Source organism: Emys orbicularis, chromosome 22, assembly GCF_028017835.1.
Source record: "Emys orbicularis isolate rEmyOrb1 chromosome 22, rEmyOrb1.hap1, whole genome shotgun sequence".
In the NCBI taxonomy this organism is placed as follows: domain Eukaryota; kingdom Metazoa; phylum Chordata; order Testudines; family Emydidae; genus Emys; species Emys orbicularis.
The window spans coordinates 5,939,626-5,962,862 of NC_088704.1; the positions used below are offsets into that span (position 1 = coordinate 5,939,626).

The 23,237-nt window shown below is 41.6% G+C and overlaps 1 protein-coding gene across 2 annotated transcripts in view; it reads left to right on the forward strand.

Moving 5' to 3' along the window:
• Positions 1–23,237, forward strand: part of LOC135893422 (msx2-interacting protein-like) — a 59,497-nt gene that overhangs the window by 14,317 nt on the left and 21,943 nt on the right. For both annotated transcript variants that reach the window (XM_065421236.1, XM_065421235.1), the window contains exons 2-4: positions 15,106–15,266; positions 18,996–19,196; positions 20,534–20,685. In XM_065421236.1, coding sequence (XP_065277308.1) covers positions 19,163–19,196; positions 20,534–20,685 — 186 coding nt within the window. In that variant the 5' untranslated portion in view covers positions 15,106–15,266; positions 18,996–19,162. The remainder of the gene's footprint in view (positions 1–15,105; positions 15,267–18,995; positions 19,197–20,533; positions 20,686–23,237) is intronic.

The following is a 23,237-nucleotide window of genomic DNA, read 5'->3' on the forward strand; positions in this document are numbered from 1 at the left end:
TTCTGCATCTTGGACAGGCCTCCTCATAAGTGCAAAGCGGATGTAAAAGGCTATCCAATCAGAATGGTAGTGATTTACACTTGCTTTGCATTAGTTTAAATGACTGCACAAGGTGCAAGGCAATGGAGAATCAGAACCCATGTTACTGGGGTCAGAAATATCCCTTACGTATGTATTAATTCTTATTGTGATTATGAAAGTTACTTTGTCCATTTTTCTTTTCCATTTCAATGTTTTGACAAAGACTACCATTTTTAGAAATGCTAAACTTACACAAAGTGATATCTGCCATAAATGGAATTTCTATATTAAGCCCTTTGCATGTTCCAGATTTTACTTAGGAGGCATTTGTTTATCAGCTGTTTATCTTGGCATTGGTTTTAAATGCAACTCCCATCTGAAGAACAATTGTGTTTGTTTATGCCAGAGAGGATACATGATTTCAAAATCACATTAAACCCTAGCAAACTAGAAATTCAACAAGTGATATTTTGTTTTGTAGTTAGCACAGCATTGTGAAGATCGAGATTAAATATTAATTCTGCGGTGTTTAGGCCTGATTCACCACTGCGTTATTGCAGTTTTACATTGAAATGAAGCTAAACCAGCATAAGACTGAAATATCTTAGTGGTGAATCACATCCTGTATTTTTAAGAGACTAAAGGATGTTTTTAAAATGATACAGTAATAAAGTTCACTTTTTGATCTCTTCAGTTTTTTAGTGTACATATGAAAAATACTTTCTCCCTGAAGTATAATCAGCAGTGCTTCTAGACAGAGATATAATTTTTGACATAGTCAATATAGTTTAACCAAAATGTTTTTAGAACTGTTTTTTAAGAAATATTGGCTCTCCAGGGAACTGACTTGAAAAGAGGGGGAAAAAATTCCCCCAAATTCCACTTACTCCTTGACTCAGCAGACAATAAAATACTTAAAAGCAGAAATTTTTTATAAAGTCTTTCTTTGAAAAAATGTAACAGTCCCCTAAATTGTACATAATAATTCTTCTTGTAACACACATCTTTTTACAATAAATTAATCCATCTTTTAGTGAAAGTGCTCCAGAGTTGTATTTTTAATTATCTCAGAACTTTGCTTTCTTTACTTTTTAAAGGGATTGTGGTCTAATGATTAGAACACATGAGTGAGAGACGGTAGATGATTTCTCTTCCTGCTTTCACTGACTCACTGAGTGACCTTAGGCAAGGCATTTAGCCTCTTTCTGCCTCATTTTTTCCATTGAAAAAATAAGGATCCTAACACATACATGCCTCTCACGGCTGTTGAACTTGAATCATTTTGAAGATTTAATCCATTTTTAGGTGGAAATTGTGAAGTATTAATTTAGGTTGTGCACAGATAGTTGGTAAAAGTTGTTTATTTGCTATTTTATGGCCATTTCAACCCAAGGGGTTGGAAGCAATTTATTCTAAATGGAATAGAGCTGCCCTCTAGTGAATTATGCTGTCTCTTTGCAAGCATTTTTCTTAATATTTCCCATCATTGTATTCTCACCAATGTGAGCAACTGAGAGTGGGAGCGCTAGTGGAGATCAGTCCACCAGCATTTTAAACACGGAATGAAATCCTAGTCCCATAGATGTCAATGAGTTTTTTGCCATAGACTTCAGCAGGGCCAAGCTACCACCTTCTGTCATGTAAACATGCTCAGAGCAGGTTTAAACACTATGGTTAAGATGCCAGCAGCCTGTCTGCCCTAGTGCTCCACTGTGTGGTTGTAAGCACCAACAGAGATGCACCTGTGTGGAAATATTTGTAGGGTAATGGTGAGTGTGTTTTTTTTTTTTTTTTTTTTAAAGCTAGTATAGGCAATGCCATAGTGTGTATCTTTCACTGGTGGTTATTCAGAAATAGGGGCTGTTACTCTAACTTACTCAGATTAGAAACAACAGTTACATAATTTTTATGTGAGTGAAAATCCAGGTCATGAACATTAGAAATTACATAGACCATATCTATTTATCACATGTTCCCCATTATTGTGATATCCAAGTACCTCGGACTTTAGAAAGTTATACTTACAGGATGGTTTTCACGAGTGCTCAGCCCTCGTCTAATTCTGCTTCCACTGAAGTTAGTGGTGAAAGAGGAGGATTGTTGGTTGCCCTCACCCCTCCGCCCCTTTCTTTGCCCCGTGTGTTGGTGGGAGTTTACTTTAATTGTGGGAAAGTTCTGTCAAGAAGTGACGTTTATGCTTTGTTTGGAAGGTGGTGAGCTTCAACATTACTTTGTTGTTTCTCTAGCATTGAGTTCTGTGGTTGTGGCCAGTTGTTGAGAGAGCTCTTTGTCCTGATTTAATGAGTTTTATTTTTGAGCTTTGTTAGTTCCGTTGTTCCGAAGTAACATACATATTTTAAAAGGCCATGATTGCAGCAGTGATTTCTCCGGTAACTTGAGCCACTTGAAGATTAATACAAACCTCCCCCCCACCCCCAACCACAAAAAAACAAAAAAAACCCTACTCCATATCAACATAGCTATGCCGACAAAACCCACAGTGTAGATACAGGTATGCTGACAGAAGAGCATAGCTAATGTTGCTCAGGGAGATGGTGTTCCTACACTGGTAGAAAAACTCCTTATGTTGCTGTAGGCTGCATCTACAATAGGAGATTATGCTGACATATGCTTTGTAGTGCAGACATAGCCTGCTGCATTTTCAACCAACTGGAAATTTTAGGTAGATGCCTTTATGGGTGGGATATTTTGGAAGTGGCAAATTCTTTGAAGTGATTTCCTCTCTCCCATCAGCATCACTTTAATCTGTCCCATGATTGGCTTCAGCCCACTGTTTTTCATTAATTTTGATATTTCCTAACCATACCAATATAATTAGTAAAGAGGATATTCATATTGTCCTGGAATGAAACTAAAAGATAACATTGTAAAATCCTAGTCATCTGGGTTTAAAAATACGAGTGCGCCCTGGGCCTTCTGATCAGGGACTGTGAAGGAAGGGACAACTAATTTAAAAAATGAAATAAATAAATTAAGTGATTCAGTAGTACCAAGAAATTACAAAAATCAACATGCCGGTTTACAAGTTTGTGTTTGTTTAGTTAGATTTCGAATTATGAAGCACTCCAACATGAGATTATAGGATTCCTTTCCAGTTATGTGAAGACAGGAAAAGTTGAGGGATAAAGGGTATCCCAGTTTTCTTCTTCGAGTACTTGCACATGCCCCGCGCACAGCTGGAAATTTGTCCCTCGGTGTTACCCTGTTCGGTCGCCTTTAGTGCCGTGTGCTCATGGCGCACCATAAGGGGACCAGCCGACCCCGCACCCTCTCACTTCCTTCTTACCGCCTGTGATGGTCAACCCCGGCATATTAGAAAGTCGGTGCGTATGCCTCTGAGTGCCTGGCCCCGTGGACATTGGCCCATACAAATGCAGTGGTCTTTTTGGAACCCCTGGGGTTTTCCTCCGGTGCCCTGACCCTCCTCCTAGCCATTCCTACTCTGGTGTCAGAGAGAAGGGCTCATCTGTTGCACCAAGTGGGGGCCCAACCCGGACTCTGGTACCAAACCCAGTACCGATCCTCAGGACCTGGAGCTGTGGGTTCTAGTCGGTGCAGAAGGAGAGAAGGGCCATGTGCCGGTTCAGGCTGCCGCCGCCGCCTCCTCCCTAGAAGAGGCAGTGTTTGAGGATGGGCAGTTCAATGCCCCAGAATGACTTCAAGGCTCACCAGGAGCTATTGAAGAGAGTGGCCTCAAACCTATGGCTGGAAGTGGAGGTAGTTAGAGTCCTACCACAGTTTGGTTGACATCTTGGCCGTAGTAGCCCCGTCAAAGTTGCCTCTACTTCTCAATGAGGCCATCATGGATCCAATCAAAACGCGGTGGCAAACACCATCCTTTCTGCCCCCACTTTGAAGAGGGCAGAGAAGTAGTACTTTGTTCCCGTGAAGGGGTATGAATACTTAAACTTCGACTCCCCTCCCCCCCCCCCCCGAACCCCTATTGGTCTCGTAGGCCACTGAAAGAGACCGGCAGGGGCTGCAAGGGGTGATCCCCAAAGCAAAAGACTCAAAGAAGCTGCCCTTTTTTGGTAGAAAGGTGTGTTCTACTGGCGGCTTACAGTTCTGCATCTCCAACCAGCAGGCATTGCTAGTGAGGTACAATTTCAGTGTCTGGGACTCCATGTCAGAGTTCACGGACTTGCTCCCCCAGGAATCCAGGCAGGAGTTCTCTGCTCAGGTGAAAGACAGGAAGGCTATAGCCAGGGCTTCCCTTCAAGCTGCCATGGATGCAGCGGATGTGTCAGCCAAAGCCATGACATCGGTGGTAGCCATGCGAAGGTGCTCTTGGCTCCAGTCCTCGGGTCTACCGGCTGGAGGTTCAACAGTCCCTTTAGGACTTTCCATTCGAGAGAGCTTTGCACTCTTCAGAGCAAACAGACCCAAGGCTCCAGGGTTCGAAGGATTCCAGAGCTACCCTCAAGTCCCTGGGTGTGTCTGCCCCAGTTCCTTCAAGGAAGCATGTCAGGCCTGAACAACCGGCCTGCTACTCAGCTCTGCCACCCTCTCAGGGTCTGCTCAAAAAGCAAAGCCGAGGTTATAGGTGCAGACAACCGCCCCCGTCTGCCTCAGCCTTGCTGCCTGGCCCTCCCGATACGCCGAAGGCTCCAAACAGAACTTTGAATGGGGGCGCCCAAAGGCGTTATACCAGTTCCTATACCAGATCCTGTTCACCTGTTTTCGGATCACCTCTCCCACTTCAGCTTGGCGTGATCCCTTATCACCAAAGACCGTTGGGTGCTGAGTTCAGTGGAGGAAGGTTATATGCTTCAGTTTAGCTCCACCCCTCCCTCCAACCCCCCATCCCTGTTCCTCTTCAGGGACCCTTCTCATGAGCAATGTTTATCCCAGGAGGTGCTAGCCCTCCTCGGGATAGGAGCCATGGAGGAGGTGCCTCAGAACCTGAGGGGGAAAGGGTTTTACTCCCGTTATTTCCTAATCCCAAAGGCCAAAGGGGGTCTACAACCTATCCTAGACCAGCATTGCCTCAACAATTCTCTCAAAAAGCCGAAGTTCCGCATGGTCTCCCTGGCCTCCATCATTCCCTCCCTGGATCCAGGAGACTCGATTTGAAAGATGCCAATTTCCACATCTCCATTTTTCTAGGCCACAGAAGGTTTCTTGTGTTGTGAAGCAGACCTACCACCAGTTTACTGTCCTCCCGTTCGGCTTGTCAGCAGTCCCATGGGTCTTCACGAAATGCATGGTGGAGCCTTCCTGAGACGACAAGGGGTGCAAGTGTATCCTTACCTCGATGACTGGCTGGTCCCAGGCCCAGGGGAAAGCCAGCATCCATCTCGTTCAAGCAAACTTTTGAGCTCTTGTCCTGCTGATAAACGAGCAGAAGTCAACACTCATCCCAGTACAGAGGATAGAGTTTATTGGAGTGGTGCTTGATTCTACCCAGGTCAGGTCTTCCTCCCAGTGGGCTTATTTGGACACCACTTCCAAAGAATGTTGCCACTGATATCACAGGTCAAGGCCCACTTGGTCATGACAGCCCATTTCTGCCTAAGACTATTGGGTCATATGGCTGCGGACACACACATGTGGTGCAGCTTGTGGGACTGTGCCTTAGACCCCTTCAGGCTTGGCTGGCCTTGGTGTATTTACCGAACCATCATCATTTAGACTCGGTGCTCACAGTTCTCACTCCAGTCCTTGCCTCCCTCGAATGGTGGAGGGATCCCCAGTCGGTAGGCTTTGGCATTCCCTTTGTCAGACCCTAACCCTTGGTATCCCTAATCTCAAATGCATCCGAGCTAGGTTGGGGGGCTCACCTGGGGCACCTCAGGACACAAGGAGGGGCTCTCCTTGCATATAAACATCAGAGAGCTCAGAGCGGTCCACCTAGCAAGCCACATTTTTACCCCACATCGCTAGCAAGCTTGTATGAGTCCTTACGGACAACACGGCAGCCATGTTTTACATCAGCAGGCAGGGAGGGGCCCGCTCTTCCCCTGTGTCAAGAGGCCATTCACTTGTTCGAGTTCTGCATGAAGCACTCAATCCATCTCGAAGCTTCTCCCCTTCTGGGAGCCCAGACAAGCTGGCAGATCACCTCAGCAGGTCTTTCTCCTCTCACAATAAGTGGTCCCTTTGCTCCAATATAGTAAGGACCATTTTCCTGCAGTGGGGGATTCCCCTCATAGACCTGTGACCATGCAGAACAGGAAATGTCATCAGTTTTGCTCCCTGTGCGGCTGCAGCCCAGGCTTGCTAACAGATGCCTTCCTGTTCCCTTGGACAAAGCACCTGTTCTACGCATTGCCTCCCCCCACCGCCCCATTCCTCTCATGTACAAAATCTTACTAATGGTCAAGCGGGACAGGGTGAGGGTTATTCTTATAGCCCCCAACACTGGTTCTGCACGTTACTAGACCTGTCAGGAGCAACCCCAAGGTTGCCCACCCCCAACCTGATCTTGCAAGATCATGGCCGAATGGTCCACCCAAACCTCAGTGCTCGCCACCTGGCCGTGTGGAAGCTCCATGGTTAAATCCTGTGGAACTGGCCTGTTCAGAGCAAGTCCACCAGGTTTTGCTAGGCAGCAGGAAACAATCTACTGGAGCTACTTCGCCAAGTGGAAGCATTTCGCCATTGGATCATGCCATCGACCCCTCTCACCCACTAGGCCACCTCTCCAGACTGTGCTGGAGTATCTGCTTCATCTGAAACATTAAGGCCTAGCTATTTCATCTGTTAAAGTGCATCTAGGAGCCATCTCAGCTTTTCATCCTCCCGTAGATGGTCAGTCAGTTTTTTCACACGAAATGTCTATTCGCCTCCTTATGGGCTTAGAAAGGCTACATTGGCAGATCCGGGAACCCATTCCCCTGTGGGACTTAAACCTGGTCTTGACAAGACTCCCGGGCATTCCCTTTGAGCCACTGGCATCAGTCATACCTGTCATACTTTTCCTGGAAGCTTGTCTTTCTGATAGCAATTACCTTGGCCAGGAGGGTCTCAGAGATCAGGGCCCTTACTTCAGAACCCCCATACACGGTGTTTTTAAGGACAAGATACAACACCCTATGTTCTTCCTGAACATGGTTTCATAGTAATCAGGCTATTTTCCTGCTAGTTTTCTTCCCGAAACTGCACAAGAATAGGGAGGGAGCAGTGTCTCCACACGCTGGATGTTAGGCATGTCTTAGCTTTCTATATAGAAAGGACCAAGCTGTTCCATAAATCCGTGCAGCTCTTTGTGGCAGTAGCAGATAGGACGAAAGGCCTATGCATTCGGCTCAGAGAATTTCATTGTGGATCACTTCTGCCTGCTCATAGCATGTGTGAATGCAGGGTGTCCCATCACCTGCTGTCCTGACTGCCTATTCTACGAGAGCACAAGCTTCCTCAGCGGCAACCTGGTAGTTGGTGCATACTTTTTCTTCCTACCATGTCATCACCCAGCAAGCTAGGGATGAGGCTGGGTTTGGTAGGAGAGTGTTGCAATCCACATCTTCATGAATTCTGAACCTACCTTCTAGGATGCTGCTTGGGAGTCACCTAATGTGCAATGGACTTCTGCAAGCATTTAAAGAAGAAAAGACGGTTACTAACCTTTCTGTAACTGTTGTTTTTCAAGATGTGTTGCACATGTCCATTCCATGACCCACCCTTCTTCCCCTCTGTTGGAGATAGTTGGCAAGAAGGTACCGAGAGGGTGCGAGGACAGCTGGTCCCCTTATGCCGCGCTATAAGCGCGCGGCACCAGAAGGTGGTAGAGCCAGCCCGATGGGTACCACTGAGGGAAAAATGTATTGTGACTGTGCGCAGAGCATGTGTGCACCTAACGTGGAATGGATGTGTGCAACACATCTCAAAGAACAAGAGTTACAAAAAGGTTAATAACCATCTTTTATGTGATTGCAGCATTTTTATAGATTTTCTCCCCCCTTGAGCAGCATATGATTTTTTTTGTATGCACCGGTGTTGCATGATTATTCCCTGCTCATGCACAGTCTGATTTTTGTCAATACTTTCAGATTTCACACATCTGTGCTTTATTACTTTATTCTATAGGTATACAAGTGTGACATTTACAGACCAAAATTCCTTGGGCGGCAAGTTTTCAGAGACCTGAGAATGTCCCAATATGCTCTTGAATACAAACGTTAAAGTACCGTAAGGCCAAGATTGTGGACATAGTGAAATATGTGGAAAGAGGATTAGATGTATCACCCCATCTATTTCAAATCCTGGGTCCTCCAGACATTTGTACATGCCAAATCTACTTATGTACTCATTAAAACTTTGTTTGAACTCTGATCTTCCATTTCATAAACAATCTATGTTGTGCATTAGTGTGCTGAACCTACCTCAACTATTACCCTCTAATCTGAAAATAGAGTAAGAAACTCTAACATTTTGGTCTAAAAATTAGGAGAATCTTTAGTAGGTTGACTCAGTTTCTGTTGTCATTCAGTTTAGGTTAAATGACTTCTTATCTTAACCAGTAAAAAGCCATTCTTTGACACAGACTTGAGGGACAGGTTATTCTTAGACATGTGCCAGTGTTGCCTTACAGGGCATTTAGTATATACAGAGCCACCCCCAGCTGATCCTCTTTCTTATTTAGGTCAGTGTTATTAGAACAAAGTGAATCATCTCTGAAGAAGAGACATGTTAAACCTCCACACCACACCTCTTGAGATTACAGGAGCTACTTTTTTCAACACTTGAAATCTAGTTGTAATAATTTCTCTCTGGTTATAGTGAAACAGAAGCATGGGTTACTAGGGACTGATGGTGACTGAGTTTTGCCTTGTTGCAAGTCCTGTACTTAATCATCTTACAGTTTATTGGAGAGAGACTTAAATAGAACAATAGATCTGAGTTCAATTAGGTTTCATGGGGTGGCTCCTACTAGACTTGTACAGGAGATACACAAATATCTGTAATAGTATATGTATGGCAGTTATAATCAACAGAGGCATTTGAACTAGAGAGGCCCTCAGCTTTGGAACTTTTATTCCCTATTTTGGTCTGAAATAACCTGAACTTGTTGACCTTGCAGGCATGTGCAGAAAGGCATATCTCTTTATTCTGGCACTGAGGAAGGAGGAGCTTGACAAGCTATTGTTTGTGGGAACGATTAAATGTCATTTTAATTTTTTGTATTGTAGTGTAAACTGTGCATTTCTAGAGTACTAGACCTCTTGTATGCAGTAAAAGAAATCTGAATAACTTATCTGTCTGCCTATTTCAATACATAATTTTTCATCCAGAAAAGTTCCCAGAGTGCTTTACAAAATGTGTAAGGGATGACTTACTCTACTTCTGGCATGGAATATGACAAACCTCTGAGCCAGCAGTACTAAACAATTGGGAACACTTTTTCCTTTGCAGTTAGCAGTATCCTTTCTCCCCCACCCCTTCAGCAGTAACCATTTATTTTTATAAGCAATAAATTAAACTTTTCAGAACTGTATGTCAAGTTGCAAGAAAATACTGCCAGAAAATCTACCTTGTTAGGTCCATGAGACCATGTGAGAATTCTTCAAAAGCATGTTGTGTATCATCAGGGGAATTTAAAAGGGGTAAACTTCCTCATGGTGGAAATCAGTGGCATATGAGTAAATGGTTAGTAGATATTTTTTGCATACAAATAATCTACCACGACTTAACATTGGTCATGTGGTAAGAAGGAAAACATTGTTTTCATGTTCGAGCTACTTGTGATTTCCTGACTAGAATTGGAAATCTTCTGCTGACACCAAGCACAGTGAATAACCTATTTAGTAAGCTGGGCTTCATGCTGATAAGAGTTGTCCTGTCTTACTTTCCTTAATAGATCTTTGAAGGAGATAGTCTTTTCCTATAAATTATCCTGACTGCTGATTGACTTCTAGCTGATCTAGGCCGAGCTGCTGATTTCAGTTAGTTTTGGAGAAAAATTAATGTCGGAGTACTGCTAAAAGAATTAAGGATCAGTTACCAATTATGCTTATAAGCTCTTTCTAAAGGGAGTTATAAGTAAGTCATTTTAATATTTATTGTGTTGCAATTTGGCATAAATTTCCCCCTGAAAAAAATCACAAAGGATTTCAGATGGGTTTCTTACCCACTCTGACTCTGAGGGACTCGATTTTAAAACCTGAAGTTTGTCGGTATGTTGCCTTCAGCGCACATTAATGCTTCTTTGTAATTTATTTTACATGAATGGCTGCAGTGTTTCCTCATTGTTGTAGCTGTAATAACAGCAGCCACCGCAGTTACAGCTGACTCAGAGTTCTGAAATCAATTCGCAGAAACGACAATTGTCCCACATTTTAAAATTGCAAAAGGGTATGGCAGGTTGTGAGATCCCTTGATTCAGCACAGCCTGCCATTGACAAGGAACAGCAGGTATCCTTGTTACATGGACTGGTTTGGAGTCTCTCTTTTATCTCCTTTTTGCTGGGGGACACAGAGAATAACTTTCTTTGTGTTCATTTTTTTCAAGCGCATTCATTTTTCATACATTATAAAATTATACTATAATTTACACTTATTTGTTGCCAGAACTGAAAAAATACAATTACTTGAGAGATGGTATTTTCATGGAAAGGTGGGTATAAACCTTTTCTCTCAAGTCATTGAAAGAACAGAGAGAGACCTGAATATATGTTATGATACTGTAATGTGACTTGGGATTTCCCCCTCACAATTTTAAACCAGAAAAAAAGGCTTTAGATGTTCTAGGTACTTAAACCAGTGATGCGAGTAAGTTTTGGCCTCCAATTCTGTAATCTGATCCCCACAGCTAGACCATTACACAGTGACGGAATCCCATAAAGTCTGTGGGGTCCTATATGGGCGCAGGAGTCTGCCCACCATGAATAAGATTGCAGTATCGGGCTCTTTAGATTTTTTTTTTTTCTTGATTTAATAGAAAATAAGGACACAGATAACTTTATCTTGCTTATTATTAGGTATGTTTTCAGTGTTATTTAGTTATGAGCACCAGCCAGTTTTGTAAGGCAAATTATTATTTTAAGGACTTTTACACTAGAACCAGCTTGAAGAATGAAACATGTTTAAGAAAAGCAATTTGTGACCAATCACTTTTTTTTCATTCCCTTTACTGTAATTTACTTTTTTATTTGAATAAAAACATACTCCCTCATAGCCCAGTTTTTTTCTGCTTTTCCCTGTAGTGAAGTCATAAATCTGCGTTTGACAACAATGTGATGCCATGAAAAGAAATGGGATGTCACACAAATTCACCGTTATAAAAACCGGCCATAGACTGGGCTGTGAGGTATTAAAAATCCTCCTTGTTTAAACACCATATTCCCCTCACTCACTCACTCACTACATTTCAGAAGATTGGCTATTCTTTTTTGGTAGCATTATGTACCAGTAAGTTTACGTGGATGCTGAAGAGTAGATTTTCTTATTGTGAGGAAAGGCTGTGCACCAGAGCACATTTTATTTTAGTTATGAAAAAATTAAACATGTACATTCTGATTTTTGCAATATAGCCGGAGGGGGAAAATAAATTTATAGGCTTTGAAACCATTTTCTCTCTCTTTTTGGCTTGACACAAGTCACTGATTAACTGTGGAAAAGTTTGTCAACGAGCATGATGGGAAGGATTGTTTAAGGTCGTCTGTTTTCGTCTTGTATTACACTTCCTAGCTTCTGAAATAGTTGTTTTTCTAATTGCTTTAAATATAAAACTGAATTACTGCGGTTAAACAAGTTTTATTGGAAGAAATCTTAGTAAAATTCCTCTATTTCTAAGCTGACAATGAGAAGGTATTTTACATACTGTTTGCTAGAAAACGAACAGCCAAATTCTAATCTTAGTTGCGTAGGGTACATCTCTATATAGCTAGCACATTTCAGTTTTGAAGGATGGCTTAAAAGGATATCTGTTTTTCCTTTTTGAGATTATATGTATTATTTGCTATCAAATGCCTTATTTTAATTTTGTTTTCCATGTCTCTCCTGGAACACAGCTGTAATTAAGCATTCCATCATACCCCAATTCAGGCATGCAAATGTTTTCCATGCTTACCTCTGTGTTTCTTCAGCTGGAAACATTCATTCTCATTTTCTTTCTCTCTCTCTCTCTCTCTCTCTCTCTCTCTTTTTAAAAAAACAAAAATACACATCGTCTGCATACTGGATCTTTTCTAGTATTTTTTCCTCTTTAAAAACTAAGGAAATGATTATAAAACTTCCATTTCTGGCATGTCTCAGGATTATACATGGGTGCGTTTATCTTTTTCAATATATTTTTAAGAACCAATGGTCTAATTTGCAGAGGAAGATGCATACTCAGCTCCCATCAAAATCAATAAAAGTTTGTGGGCATGATCACCGTCTCTGAAAAATTCTTCTCTATTGTCCAGATGTTTGCATTAGTTCTTCTGCTAAGGCTGCCCCAGGATCCTTAGTGCTGAGGTTCTTTCTCTTAATGGAACACTTTACTAAAACCAGAATGCTCTGTATTTAAACAATCTATCCAAAAATGCTATATGTGGCTAATCCAGTCAAAAAAGGAATAATAAAGTATCAGTTAAGTGCTACCACTGTGGATCATACTTTGTACTCTGATTCCTAAAAAAATACAAGTATCTCTCATATATCACTCAGGTAAAATTTTAGTAGAGTTAAGTGTAAAATGCAAAATATTGTGCTGTTTAACCGTGGAGAAGATTTAATTAAGTGTAATACAGAGCTTTAACAGCTTAGGAGTTGTGAAGGAAGATTGAAAATATATAAAATCTATTTCAGCATTCTCACTTCTAAAAAGGAACAATATGATATTAAGTGCTGCCTCATCTTTCAAAGAAGTTCTCCATATTTTTTGCCTATTTGTTTCTTAATCATTGATATTACCAGCATTCCCCTTTAGACTAATAGAAACCTCTTGGCATGGTGCAAATTATGTATTCCCCTCTCCCCAAGGTACTGCACAGAAGGATTTCATTTTGATGGAAGAGCTTGAGGTAAAATGTTGTCATGAATTAGAAATTGACTAAAAAACAGAAAGCAGAGAAGGAATAAAAGATCACAGGGCAAAAGATTACCAGTAGGTTTCCTCATGGTTTATTTTTAGGAGGGAAGTTTTTTAATATATTAATGGTCTGAAAAAAAGGGAGTGAAATGGTGAGGTGGCAAAAACTGCATTTAGTCAAGACTAGTATAGACAGTGAGAAACTTCTGAGGGAAATAACAAAGCTAGGTGAATGAGCAAGTCAGGGATATAAAATTCAGAGGGTTGATAAGTGCAAAGTAATGTGCACTGGAAGAAATAATTTTAACTAGTCCTGTGCATTGCTTGGGAAAAAGACCTGGGCATCATTGTGGATACCTCAATGAAATCCTTTGATCAATGGGACACTTGGGGGATCAGGGCTTGGCTCATATGGGCCACCTGCCCTGGGGATGAGCATGGGACACAGCTCCCATCACAGGGAATGGAAGTGGCTGCAAGCAGGCATTCACGCACTCTTGGTAGTTTATTATTCCCTCTGTCTTGCTGTGGAGCCAGGGGAGAGTGGGAGGAGCAAGGACTGTGAAGAAGTTTGGCTGGCTGCTAGACATGGGAGGCTGGCAGGGGTGGGGAGCTGTTCTGTAAAGGGAAAACCAGGAAGAAATTAATTTACAAGGTGTGTACTTCTGGTAAGTTTGGTTTGGTTTTTTTTTTGTTCTTCTCATGTCTTGTCTTTTAAATTGTAATTAAGCACTTTGGGGCAGAGACTCTCTTCTGTGTTTTGTATGGTGCCTAGCAAGATGGGAGCCCAGCCCTAACTGGAGCTTTAATGGTGTAGAGAAGGTAAACGACCTGCTCTTATTGATCATTTTTCACAATATAAAAACAAAGGAATAGTAAGTGAAATTGAAAAGCAACAAATTTAAAACTGATTAAAGTACTTTTGTACATAATACATTAACTTGAAGATATTATTTTGACTTAATGAAAAGCAAAATTCAGAAAAAGGAGTTAGGTGTTAGAAAATGAGAACATAGAATTTTTTTCCCCCCAGGACTATAAACCCTCACGCTTAAGTTTAGAGCAGCGGTGGGCAAACTTTTTGCCACATCTGGGTGGGGAAATTGCATGCAGGGCCATGAATGTAGGGCTGGGGCAGGGGATTGGGGTGTGGGAGGGGGTGCAGTGTGCAGGAAGGGGCTCAGGGCAAGGGGTTGGGGCAGAGGAGGGGTGCAGGGTATATGAGGGGGCTCGGGGCAGGGGGTGTGAAGTGCAGGAGGGGGCTCAAGGCAGGGGGTTGGGGTGCGGGAGGGGTTCGGGGTGCAGGCTCCAGCCTGGCGCTGCTTACCTGGAGTGGCTCTGGGGTGGCAGCGGGGCCAGGGCAGGCAGAATCTTCTTTTAAAGATGTGGCTGCCACATTGTGGAGAAACTATGAAGCCAATTTTCAGATTGACAGAAGCACCTGGCAATGCCATAGCATTTCCTTTTATGTGTGAGAATGCTGAAAGGGATTTTAAGGCCTCAGCAGACCTGTATGTTTTTTCAGTCTTCCCACACAACTCCTAAACTGATGAAACTTTGTATTACACTTAATTAACTCTTCTCCATTATGATGGAATGTACCAGGATCTATTTGACATTTTACCCATATTCTGTTTCTTTGACTGTCTTCTCCCTGTCTCCTCTGAGGATTTTGTACGAGAATATTTGAAGATGATTATGAGTTCCTTTGTATAAGCAGGGGTGTGCTCGGGAAACTGGGTTTTCTGCATCAGAGAGGAAAAAGGAAACACTTTTAAAGAATCCACTCCAAGTAGTTTTCTTCATTAGCACAGTTTGGTATTGATAATTGCTATTTTAAAATGTAACATAATTTATATATGGGAAATGAATAGTTATTGTCTTCATGCTTTTGACTGCTGCTGTGAGATGGTGTGTGATATGAATAGTACCTTAGTATTCAGTAGCGTGCACTTATGGCCTTTGATGGTGAGCATGTATAACTGTTCAGTAGTAAAAAGAAAAAATAAACTGATTTATGTTTTTAATTTTAAAAACATCCATCAGCCTCCACTCATTGTCTCTGTTTCTCTTTTCACACTGAGTTGCCATTTCTTTTACCCCTTTCACAGCAGTGACTCCAGCAGCAGCTCAAGTGACGAGTCACCAGCACGATCAGTTCAGTCTACAGCAGTTCCAGCACCCACATCCCAGCTGCTTCCATCTCTGGAGAAAGATGAGCCCCGTAAAAGTTTTGGGATCAAGGTTCAAAATCTTCCAGTGCGCTCAACAGGTAAAATCCGTATGTGAAAGAGTGTCTCTTCAGAGTTGTCAGTAAGGGAGAAGAAAAGAGGAATGGGAGCAGGCTGATTAGAAAAATTGTCTTTATCATGCATACCTGATATTAAGTAAATGCAATATTTTATTAACTTCTGTAATAATATTTGCCAGTATCATTTAATATTGCATGGGAAAATATAAGTGCGGTTTAATGAGCCATGCTTTAGGAAACTTAGTTTCAAGGTTATTGCTATAATAAAATTGTCAGATAATATGTGAAAAGCCTTTAGTTTTGAACAAAGATACATTCAGGAGACTTCAGTATTATTCCATTGAAGATGGAGATTCAGAGGGGTAAGATGTTGTATAATTTTTCATTCTGTTTAACATTTGAGTGCCTCTGGCCAGTCAGTGGAATGGCCCTTATGTGGCCTTTGACTATCAGAATTCCGTCTGCCCCTTGCATCATTGAAAAGTGCTGTGCTGTGGTGGCACAGCTGTACCGATACCGCTGCAGTGCATCTGGTGGAGATGCTCTATGCTGATGGGAGAGAGCTCTCCCGTCAGCCTGAATAAACCACCCCTGTGAGCAGCATAAGCTATGCCAACATAGCGCTGTGCTTGGGGGGCGGAATATTCATGCCTCTGAGGCAACGTACATTTTGCTAACATAAGCGGTGGCAAAGTTCCCTCTAATTTTTTACGTCCATGTGCGGTATGAATTTTGTTATGTGCACCAATATGGAGGTGATGTGACACATCACGTTCATATTGGTGTACATAACAAAATTCATGTGGTGAGGGTGGGTGGGGCTGAGCGGTTTGGAGTATGGGAAGGGGGCTCAGGGCTCAGGGCTCAGGAGTGCGGAGGGGATGAGGGGTCTGGCTGGGGGTGTGGGTTCTGAGGTGGGGTTGGGGATGAGGGATTCAGGGTGCGGGAGGGGGCAGAGCGTTGGGGTGTGGGCTCTGGGGTGGGGCTGGGGATGAGGGTTTGGGGAGCAGGCTGCCCCGGGGCTGTGGTAGGGAGAGAGGACTCCCCTCCACACACCCCCCCAAGCCCTCTCTCGCCGCAGCAGCTCGCGGAAGAGGTGCCTCTCCCCGATCGTGGCAAGTCCTGGGCAGGTCCGTGCTCGGGCTGCGGGGAGAGGCGCCACTCCCCGCCGCAGCTCTGAGCCCTTGCGCAGGGCTTAATAGGCAGCTGTGCAACTTAGAGGGAACTTAGGGCAGTAGTGTAGACATAGCCTAACATAAAAACGAGGAGTCCGGTGGTACCTTAAAGACTAACAGATTTATTTGGGCATCTGAAGAAGTGAGGGTTTTTTTCCCACGAAAGCTTATGCCCAAATAAATCTGTCAGTCTTTAAGGTACCACCGGACTCCTCGTTGTTTTTGTGGATAGAGACTAATACGGCTACCCCTCTGATACATAGCCTAACATACTACAGGCAGAGCTGGTAGCATAGAGAGAAGTTTGCCCAACACTTCCCATTATAGGACCTTGGGCTGCTCTTGTGTCAGGGATGTGTCCTTTGCTGTCTTTGTAGAAAAACTGCCCAAATTTGACCAAGTTATAAGCCTTTGGAAAAAAAAAATTCTTAGCGTGTGTATGCTGAATAAACTTTAGAGTTTGTCAGCTAAATTCTTTGAAGATTCTGTCTGTATTGAACATGCACCAGCCCAAGGCCTCACTCACTGAGCAGGACTTTCCCTGCAATTGCTGTTGTCTGCTGCTCTGAGCCACTGTGATGCCGGGTACTGGAATTGAGAGCAGATAGGCTCTCTCTTCTCTGTTCTCAGTGCTCCTGCTGTTGGCCCCCAGGCAATATGGAGAAGGAGGAAGAAAACTGACTAAAATGCAAAGGGGTGGGATAGAGGGAATAGACGGGGCAAGGAGCCTGGAGGAGGAAGGTTTGGACCATCTTAATTTGGCCTCCTACGTATGCATTCATTCAGCATTTAATAACAAGACATCACACTTTTTTCACCATAGGACCCCTGCCTTATTCAGTGCACACGATGAACGGTGCTCTGGGAATGAATATGGGGTTGCCTAGTTAATGAGGCTGTTAATCTTGAGGATCCCACCTCATGTTGCAGCGTTTGGAAGGTGTATAGTGAATGAGGCAGAGGGCTAGGGGAAGAGAGGAGACGGTCTCATGGTTAGGGCAGTTGAATGTTAACCTGGAGAACTGGATTCTATCCGTGTTTCTGTCAGAGTTCCTCTGTGTTGCTGGACAAGTCACTTAAAGCATATTTTTCATGGGTGGCCACTAATTGTGTGTTCCTCATTTTATGGTTGCCCAACTTGAAACTCTGTGGCTGCGACCACTCATAGCTGCAACTGAAGTCACTGGGAGCTGTACTTTTAAGATATAAAGTGCTAAATTCTCTGAAAAATCAGGCTATATAAGCATCTCAAATTGGTCACTGGAAATTAGTGGTGAGCTCTGACAATTGTATATAGTTCCTCATGTGTAAAAGGATAATAATACCATCTTACCTCACAGGGTTGTTGTGAAAATACATTCATTATTGTTTGTCAAGCACTCAGCTGCTATAATGATGAGCACCATAGAAAAGCCCATGAGGAAATAAATAATTCTGTATTCAGAGTGGGGTTTGAATAGTGTACATTAAATAAGGCATGTGATCACACATTGAGCAAAGAGGATGAAGTGAAATATTGAATAGCTGCTCATTACGTGATCACCATCCATCGTGTGCCTGAATAAGGGAGGGATTCTGTGGAAAAAGTAGTATTTGATTACAGACTATATCTTAATGCATACGCACAAGGAAGCTGAATTAAAGTGGCACAGACAGCCTTAATTCTGGCATTTTCTGACTTTTGAGTGCTTGAGTTTGCAATTTTAATGTTCTTTGAATGTATTTGTTTGAGTAATATATATCCTAAGGAAGAGAGTTGTAAATCAAGGAATTCTGAGTAAAGGCTGCTAAAATGCCCTTTGTTTAGCATCCTCTCTCTCTCCCTCTCAAACGCATAGGCAGCTTGTGAAATCCCAGATCAGTTGTTTTTGCCAACACTGGATGAGCCCACATGCCTCAGTTGTCTTTCCAAGAAGATTAGCACAAAAGTGATGCAAACAGTGGTATTCATAGATATATATTCAACCCAGTTTTGCAGGATTGCTGTTAGTAATATCTACTCATATTGAGAACAGTAAGGATGTTTATGAAATAAACAATGATCTTTTACATGTCTCCGTACCCATTGTCTTAGGGTGGATAATATATGGAGATATACCTATCTCATAGAACTGGAAGGGACCCTGAAAGGTCATCGAGTCCAGTCCCCTGCCTTCACTAGCAGGACCAAGTACTGATTTTGCCCCAGATCCCTAAGTGGCCCCCTCAAGGATTGAACTCACAACCATGGGTTTAGCAGGCCAATGCTCAAACCACTGAGCTATTCCTCCTGCCATTAATAGTAGTTGTATCCTCTTCAGGTAGCCCCAGTGATGTGGAAATCTATATGGGTGGGGCCTCAATTCTAAAGAGAAACATGAGGGCCAGTTGGAGGCTCCTAAATATGAAAAATTAACATTAAAATATATATATCTAAAATGATTGTAATTTCAGTGAAACTTGAAGGTCAGATAAAAACAAAGTGAAGTCACAATTTGGATAGAATATCAAAACTTGTTTGTGGCTTCGATAACATTGTAGCATTATAATGTTGGCAAATAATATTTGTATTTTACTTGTTTGTGTGTGGGTTTAGATACAAGCCTTAAGGATGGACTTTTCCATGAGTTCAAGAAATATGGAAAGGTGACGTCAGTGCAGATTCATGGGGCCTCCGAGGAGCGATATGGACTGGTGTTCTTCCGACAGCAGGAGGATCAAGAAAAAGCATTGAATGCATCAAAAGGAAAATTATTCTTTGGAATGCAGATTGAAGTGACAGCCTGGATAGGACCAGGTAAGGGAAAATATGTTGACTTCTTAACTTTCCTCTAGGGGTATAGTCATTATAAGAGTAGTGCATATACAGTAACTGTTGTAAGATGGTAGCAAATTGAGTAAAAGAAACACTGCAATTACTCTGCCTTGCTGCAAAGCTATAATTTAAATTAACTGGTAAAAATGACAGAATAAATCACAGTGCAGGAAAAGTGAATGCCACTGATCTATTCTGGGTACATCAGACAGGAAGAAAATTCTACAGCTGCAAACCCTCAGTGAAGGAAGCCTTCCATCCTTGCTAGGTAGTTACTTGTAGTGGCCAGTAGATTGCGTTCTGCTACTCCTTATTTCCACAGTGAAATATAGGCCAACACACAGTTTAGTTAGCATAATCCATGCTTCTTAAGGCATATCTTACATGTTTAACTTCCTATGAAGTATAAACACTTTTTGGTTACACAGAATAACTTGTCTGGTTTCAAACTTGGTAAAAGGGTATTACTTTTTTAGAGTAATTTATCTCAAGATACATGATTTTCTTTCTATGTTCTAATTAATTAATTGGTGTGTGGCATTCAGGTATCCTTTCCATAAAAATATCATTAGCCTCCCTTTCCCCAACTGTGTAACTCTTCGTTTTACTAAGTAGGCGTTACAGTATGATTACTGCATGGTTAGAAGGTGATGGGTACAGTACAAAATGGAATTTGGATAGTAGTACTTGAAGTTGGCTGTCTCCCAGCCAAAACAATTCAGGTGTGTTTGAATCCTCACAGATTTCTTTTCTGCCTTAAATTGCAAGTGTTACTGTGAAAGGAGGACAGACTCCTTAAGGCCCTGAGGAATATGAAGTAAATGACACAACTTATGAAAGCCATAACTTTGGGTACACAAGTTTATGCTTTCATTTATTTGCCTTTAGCAAGTACAGTGGAATCTACTGTACTTAATTAATTGTTAAAGAAATAGATCCATCAAAACATTTTTCCATGTACCTGATCAACACATATATGAATACAGTGAAGCCTGTTGAATTAAATCCTGGAGGTAGAAGACAATTTTGTTAAAAGAATAAACTTTTAGAGCAGCAAAGGTAGAATGCCATAACTTTTTAACTTATGGGCATCAAAACTTATGGTCCGTTTCCTCGGCATTAGTATAGTAGCATGACTTACAGATTTCAAACTCCTGGCATTAATGGAGTGCACAGATAGCTAAGAGGGCACAACTGTATTTTTGTCAGAGGCAGTGATATCACTTCAAACAATTTCTAGTATTCCAAAAATAGGTTTTCCAAGAAACTGAGAACACCTCAGTATATTACAATATGCTTTTCATCTCTACGGTGTCTAGAAACAGAAAGCGAGAATGAGTTTCGCCCTTTGGATGAAAGGATAGATGAATTTCACCCGAAAGCAACAAGAACTCTCTTCATTGGTAACCTTGAAAAAACAACCACTTATCATGATCTTCGCAACATCTTTCAGCGCTTTGGAGGGATAGTGGTATGTGAATTCTCTTTGGTATAAGTTACTTCTGACCGTTGCCTCAGTACAAAATGCACATCAGATTATTGAATGATTTAAGAAGCAGTAAAATGTAATGTTAATCACTTTTTGAACATGTGAAATATAGTCCATTCAGTCATTTGATTGACATAAGTTATTTTTCTTGCCAGAATGTACTCCAGAGGCATTGTTTCGAGTTTGATGTGGTTTTAGCACACTTGTATTGCAGAGGAGATAACCTTGGGATGAAAACGGCCCTTGTGTGCAGTTACAAGAAGTATGTTAGGTGCAGTTACAAGAAACGGTTAAGGATATTCTGCAGGATAGGAGTGCGGCAGAAAAGTTATTAATGGTCATCATGGATGTAAATATGCTCAATTCTATTTTCATGTCAGTATTACTGTTATGAAGTTAGTTTTTGTTGATTTTCTTTTTTAAACAAAGGGTTTAACTGCGGCTTGTGAAATCAGTCATCAGCTTCGACCGTCTGTTCTGTAATAATGGGGCAGAGTGAGACAATGAGTAGAATGGTTAGTGATGACATGAGGGAGTTTGGCTTTTCACTGAACAAGCTTATCTGAGTGAGACAGTCACAGGAACGTTAATTCCCTTCTTTCTCCCACATTGTGCACTCTCTGTAGAGTAATGGCAATGTTAAGATTTAAGAGAAATTTTCCTGATGAATCAAATATCCGTCTACAGTACAGACAATAATATATGGTCCGCAGTATCAGACTTTCTGTATTGATAGCATACTTTGTTTACAACATTATTTTAGTAACTCTAGCTGTTGCTGTACATTCAGTACTGTTTTCAATCTGTCTAGAAATATTTCAGTTATTGGCTTTTGAGATATTAGTCTTTCAGATTTGGAGGAGTATATTTCATACTTATGCAAAATGCCATACTATTTCTATCTGATATGCACAAATATGACTTACATTTTATTGTGAGATTGCATAGCAGCTCTGTGGATTGCAACACCTTTATAAACTCTGAAGACTGATTTATCAATCTGCACACTGTTTGTAGCTCAGACCCTTTTCTGATGCAGAATTTCATGTTATACCATCTGAGCTGCCCCGAGGAAACAAAGATTAGTATTGGTAGTCAATAATAGTAGTGTGAAACATAAAATCATCACTGATAAAGTTTGCAGATGAGACAAAAATTGGGGGAGTGCTAAATAATGAAGAGGACAAGTTACTGATAATATGCAATCTAGATTGTATGTAAAATGACAGTATGTGTTTTAATATAGCTAAATGAGTACATATAGAAACAAAGAATGCAGGCCATACTTACAGGGTGGAGATGCTATCCTGGGAAGTAGTGATTGAAAAAGATGTGAAGGTCATGGTAGATAATCAGCTGAACATGAGTTCTCAGTGCAGTGTTGTAGCCAAAAGGGCTAATGCAATCCTTGGTTTTGGAAACAGGATTATCAGGTGAGAGTAGAGAGGTTATTTTACCCCTGTATATGGCACTGGTGCGGCCGCTGCTGGAATACTATATCCAGTTCTCTTGTCCACAGTTCAAGAAGGATGTTGATAAATTGGGGAGAGTTCAGAGAAGAGCCACGAAAATGATTAAAGGATTAGAAAACCTGCCTGATAGTGATAGGTTCAATGAGCTCCATCTATTTAACTTAACTAAGAGAAGGCGAAGGGGTGACTTGATTAGTCTGTAAGTACCTACAGGGGAACACACATTCAATAATGAGCTCTTCAGTCTAGCAGAGAAAGGTCTAACATGATCCAGTGCTGGAAGTTGAAGCTAGACAAATAGTAACTTTTTTTTTTTTTTTTTTTTTTTAACAGTGAGAATAATTTAACCATTAGAGAGACGTACTAAGGCTCATGGTGTTGTGTCTATCACTGACACTTTTTAAATCAAGAGTGGATGTTTTCCTAAAAGATCTGCTCTAGGAATTATTTTGGGGAAGTCCCATAGCCTGTGTTATACAGGAGGTCAGACTAGATGATCACTTCTGGCCTTGGAGTCTGTGAATCTATGATGTCTTGTAAAGTGATTTTATGTGAAATAGTGCCATATTATCAACGTTACTAGCAGGCTAGAATTCTAGTAACAATGCAACCTTGCAAAAATGTCCTGAAAACTCAGCAGCCTAGGCACAAAGTAGACTTGCTTTTTACCCTTTTCAGTGCATAAGGAATAGACATGAAATTTTATTCTCCTGTCAAAATAAATTGCTTGCCAAAGGTGAGTGGACAAATATAATTTGCCAGGGCTGCAGTAGTGCTACTCTAGACACTTGGAAATGTAGTCCTTTATTAGTATTCCACTTTAATCATTAGGCTGCATCTGTAGAACTCCCATTCTTGAGTAAATCTCTTCCAGTTTACTTAGTTTCCTAAGGGCTTCAGGATGAGTCTCATTTTAAACTATGGCCTGGTCCCTAAATTTATTAACTATGAAATGAGTTTATCTTGAGCATTTGAACATTTATACTCAAATTAGTGTGCTAGCATTGGCACATGGCTCACAAAGGAAGCTTGTGCCGTTTAAAAAATCAGATCAAATCTCTA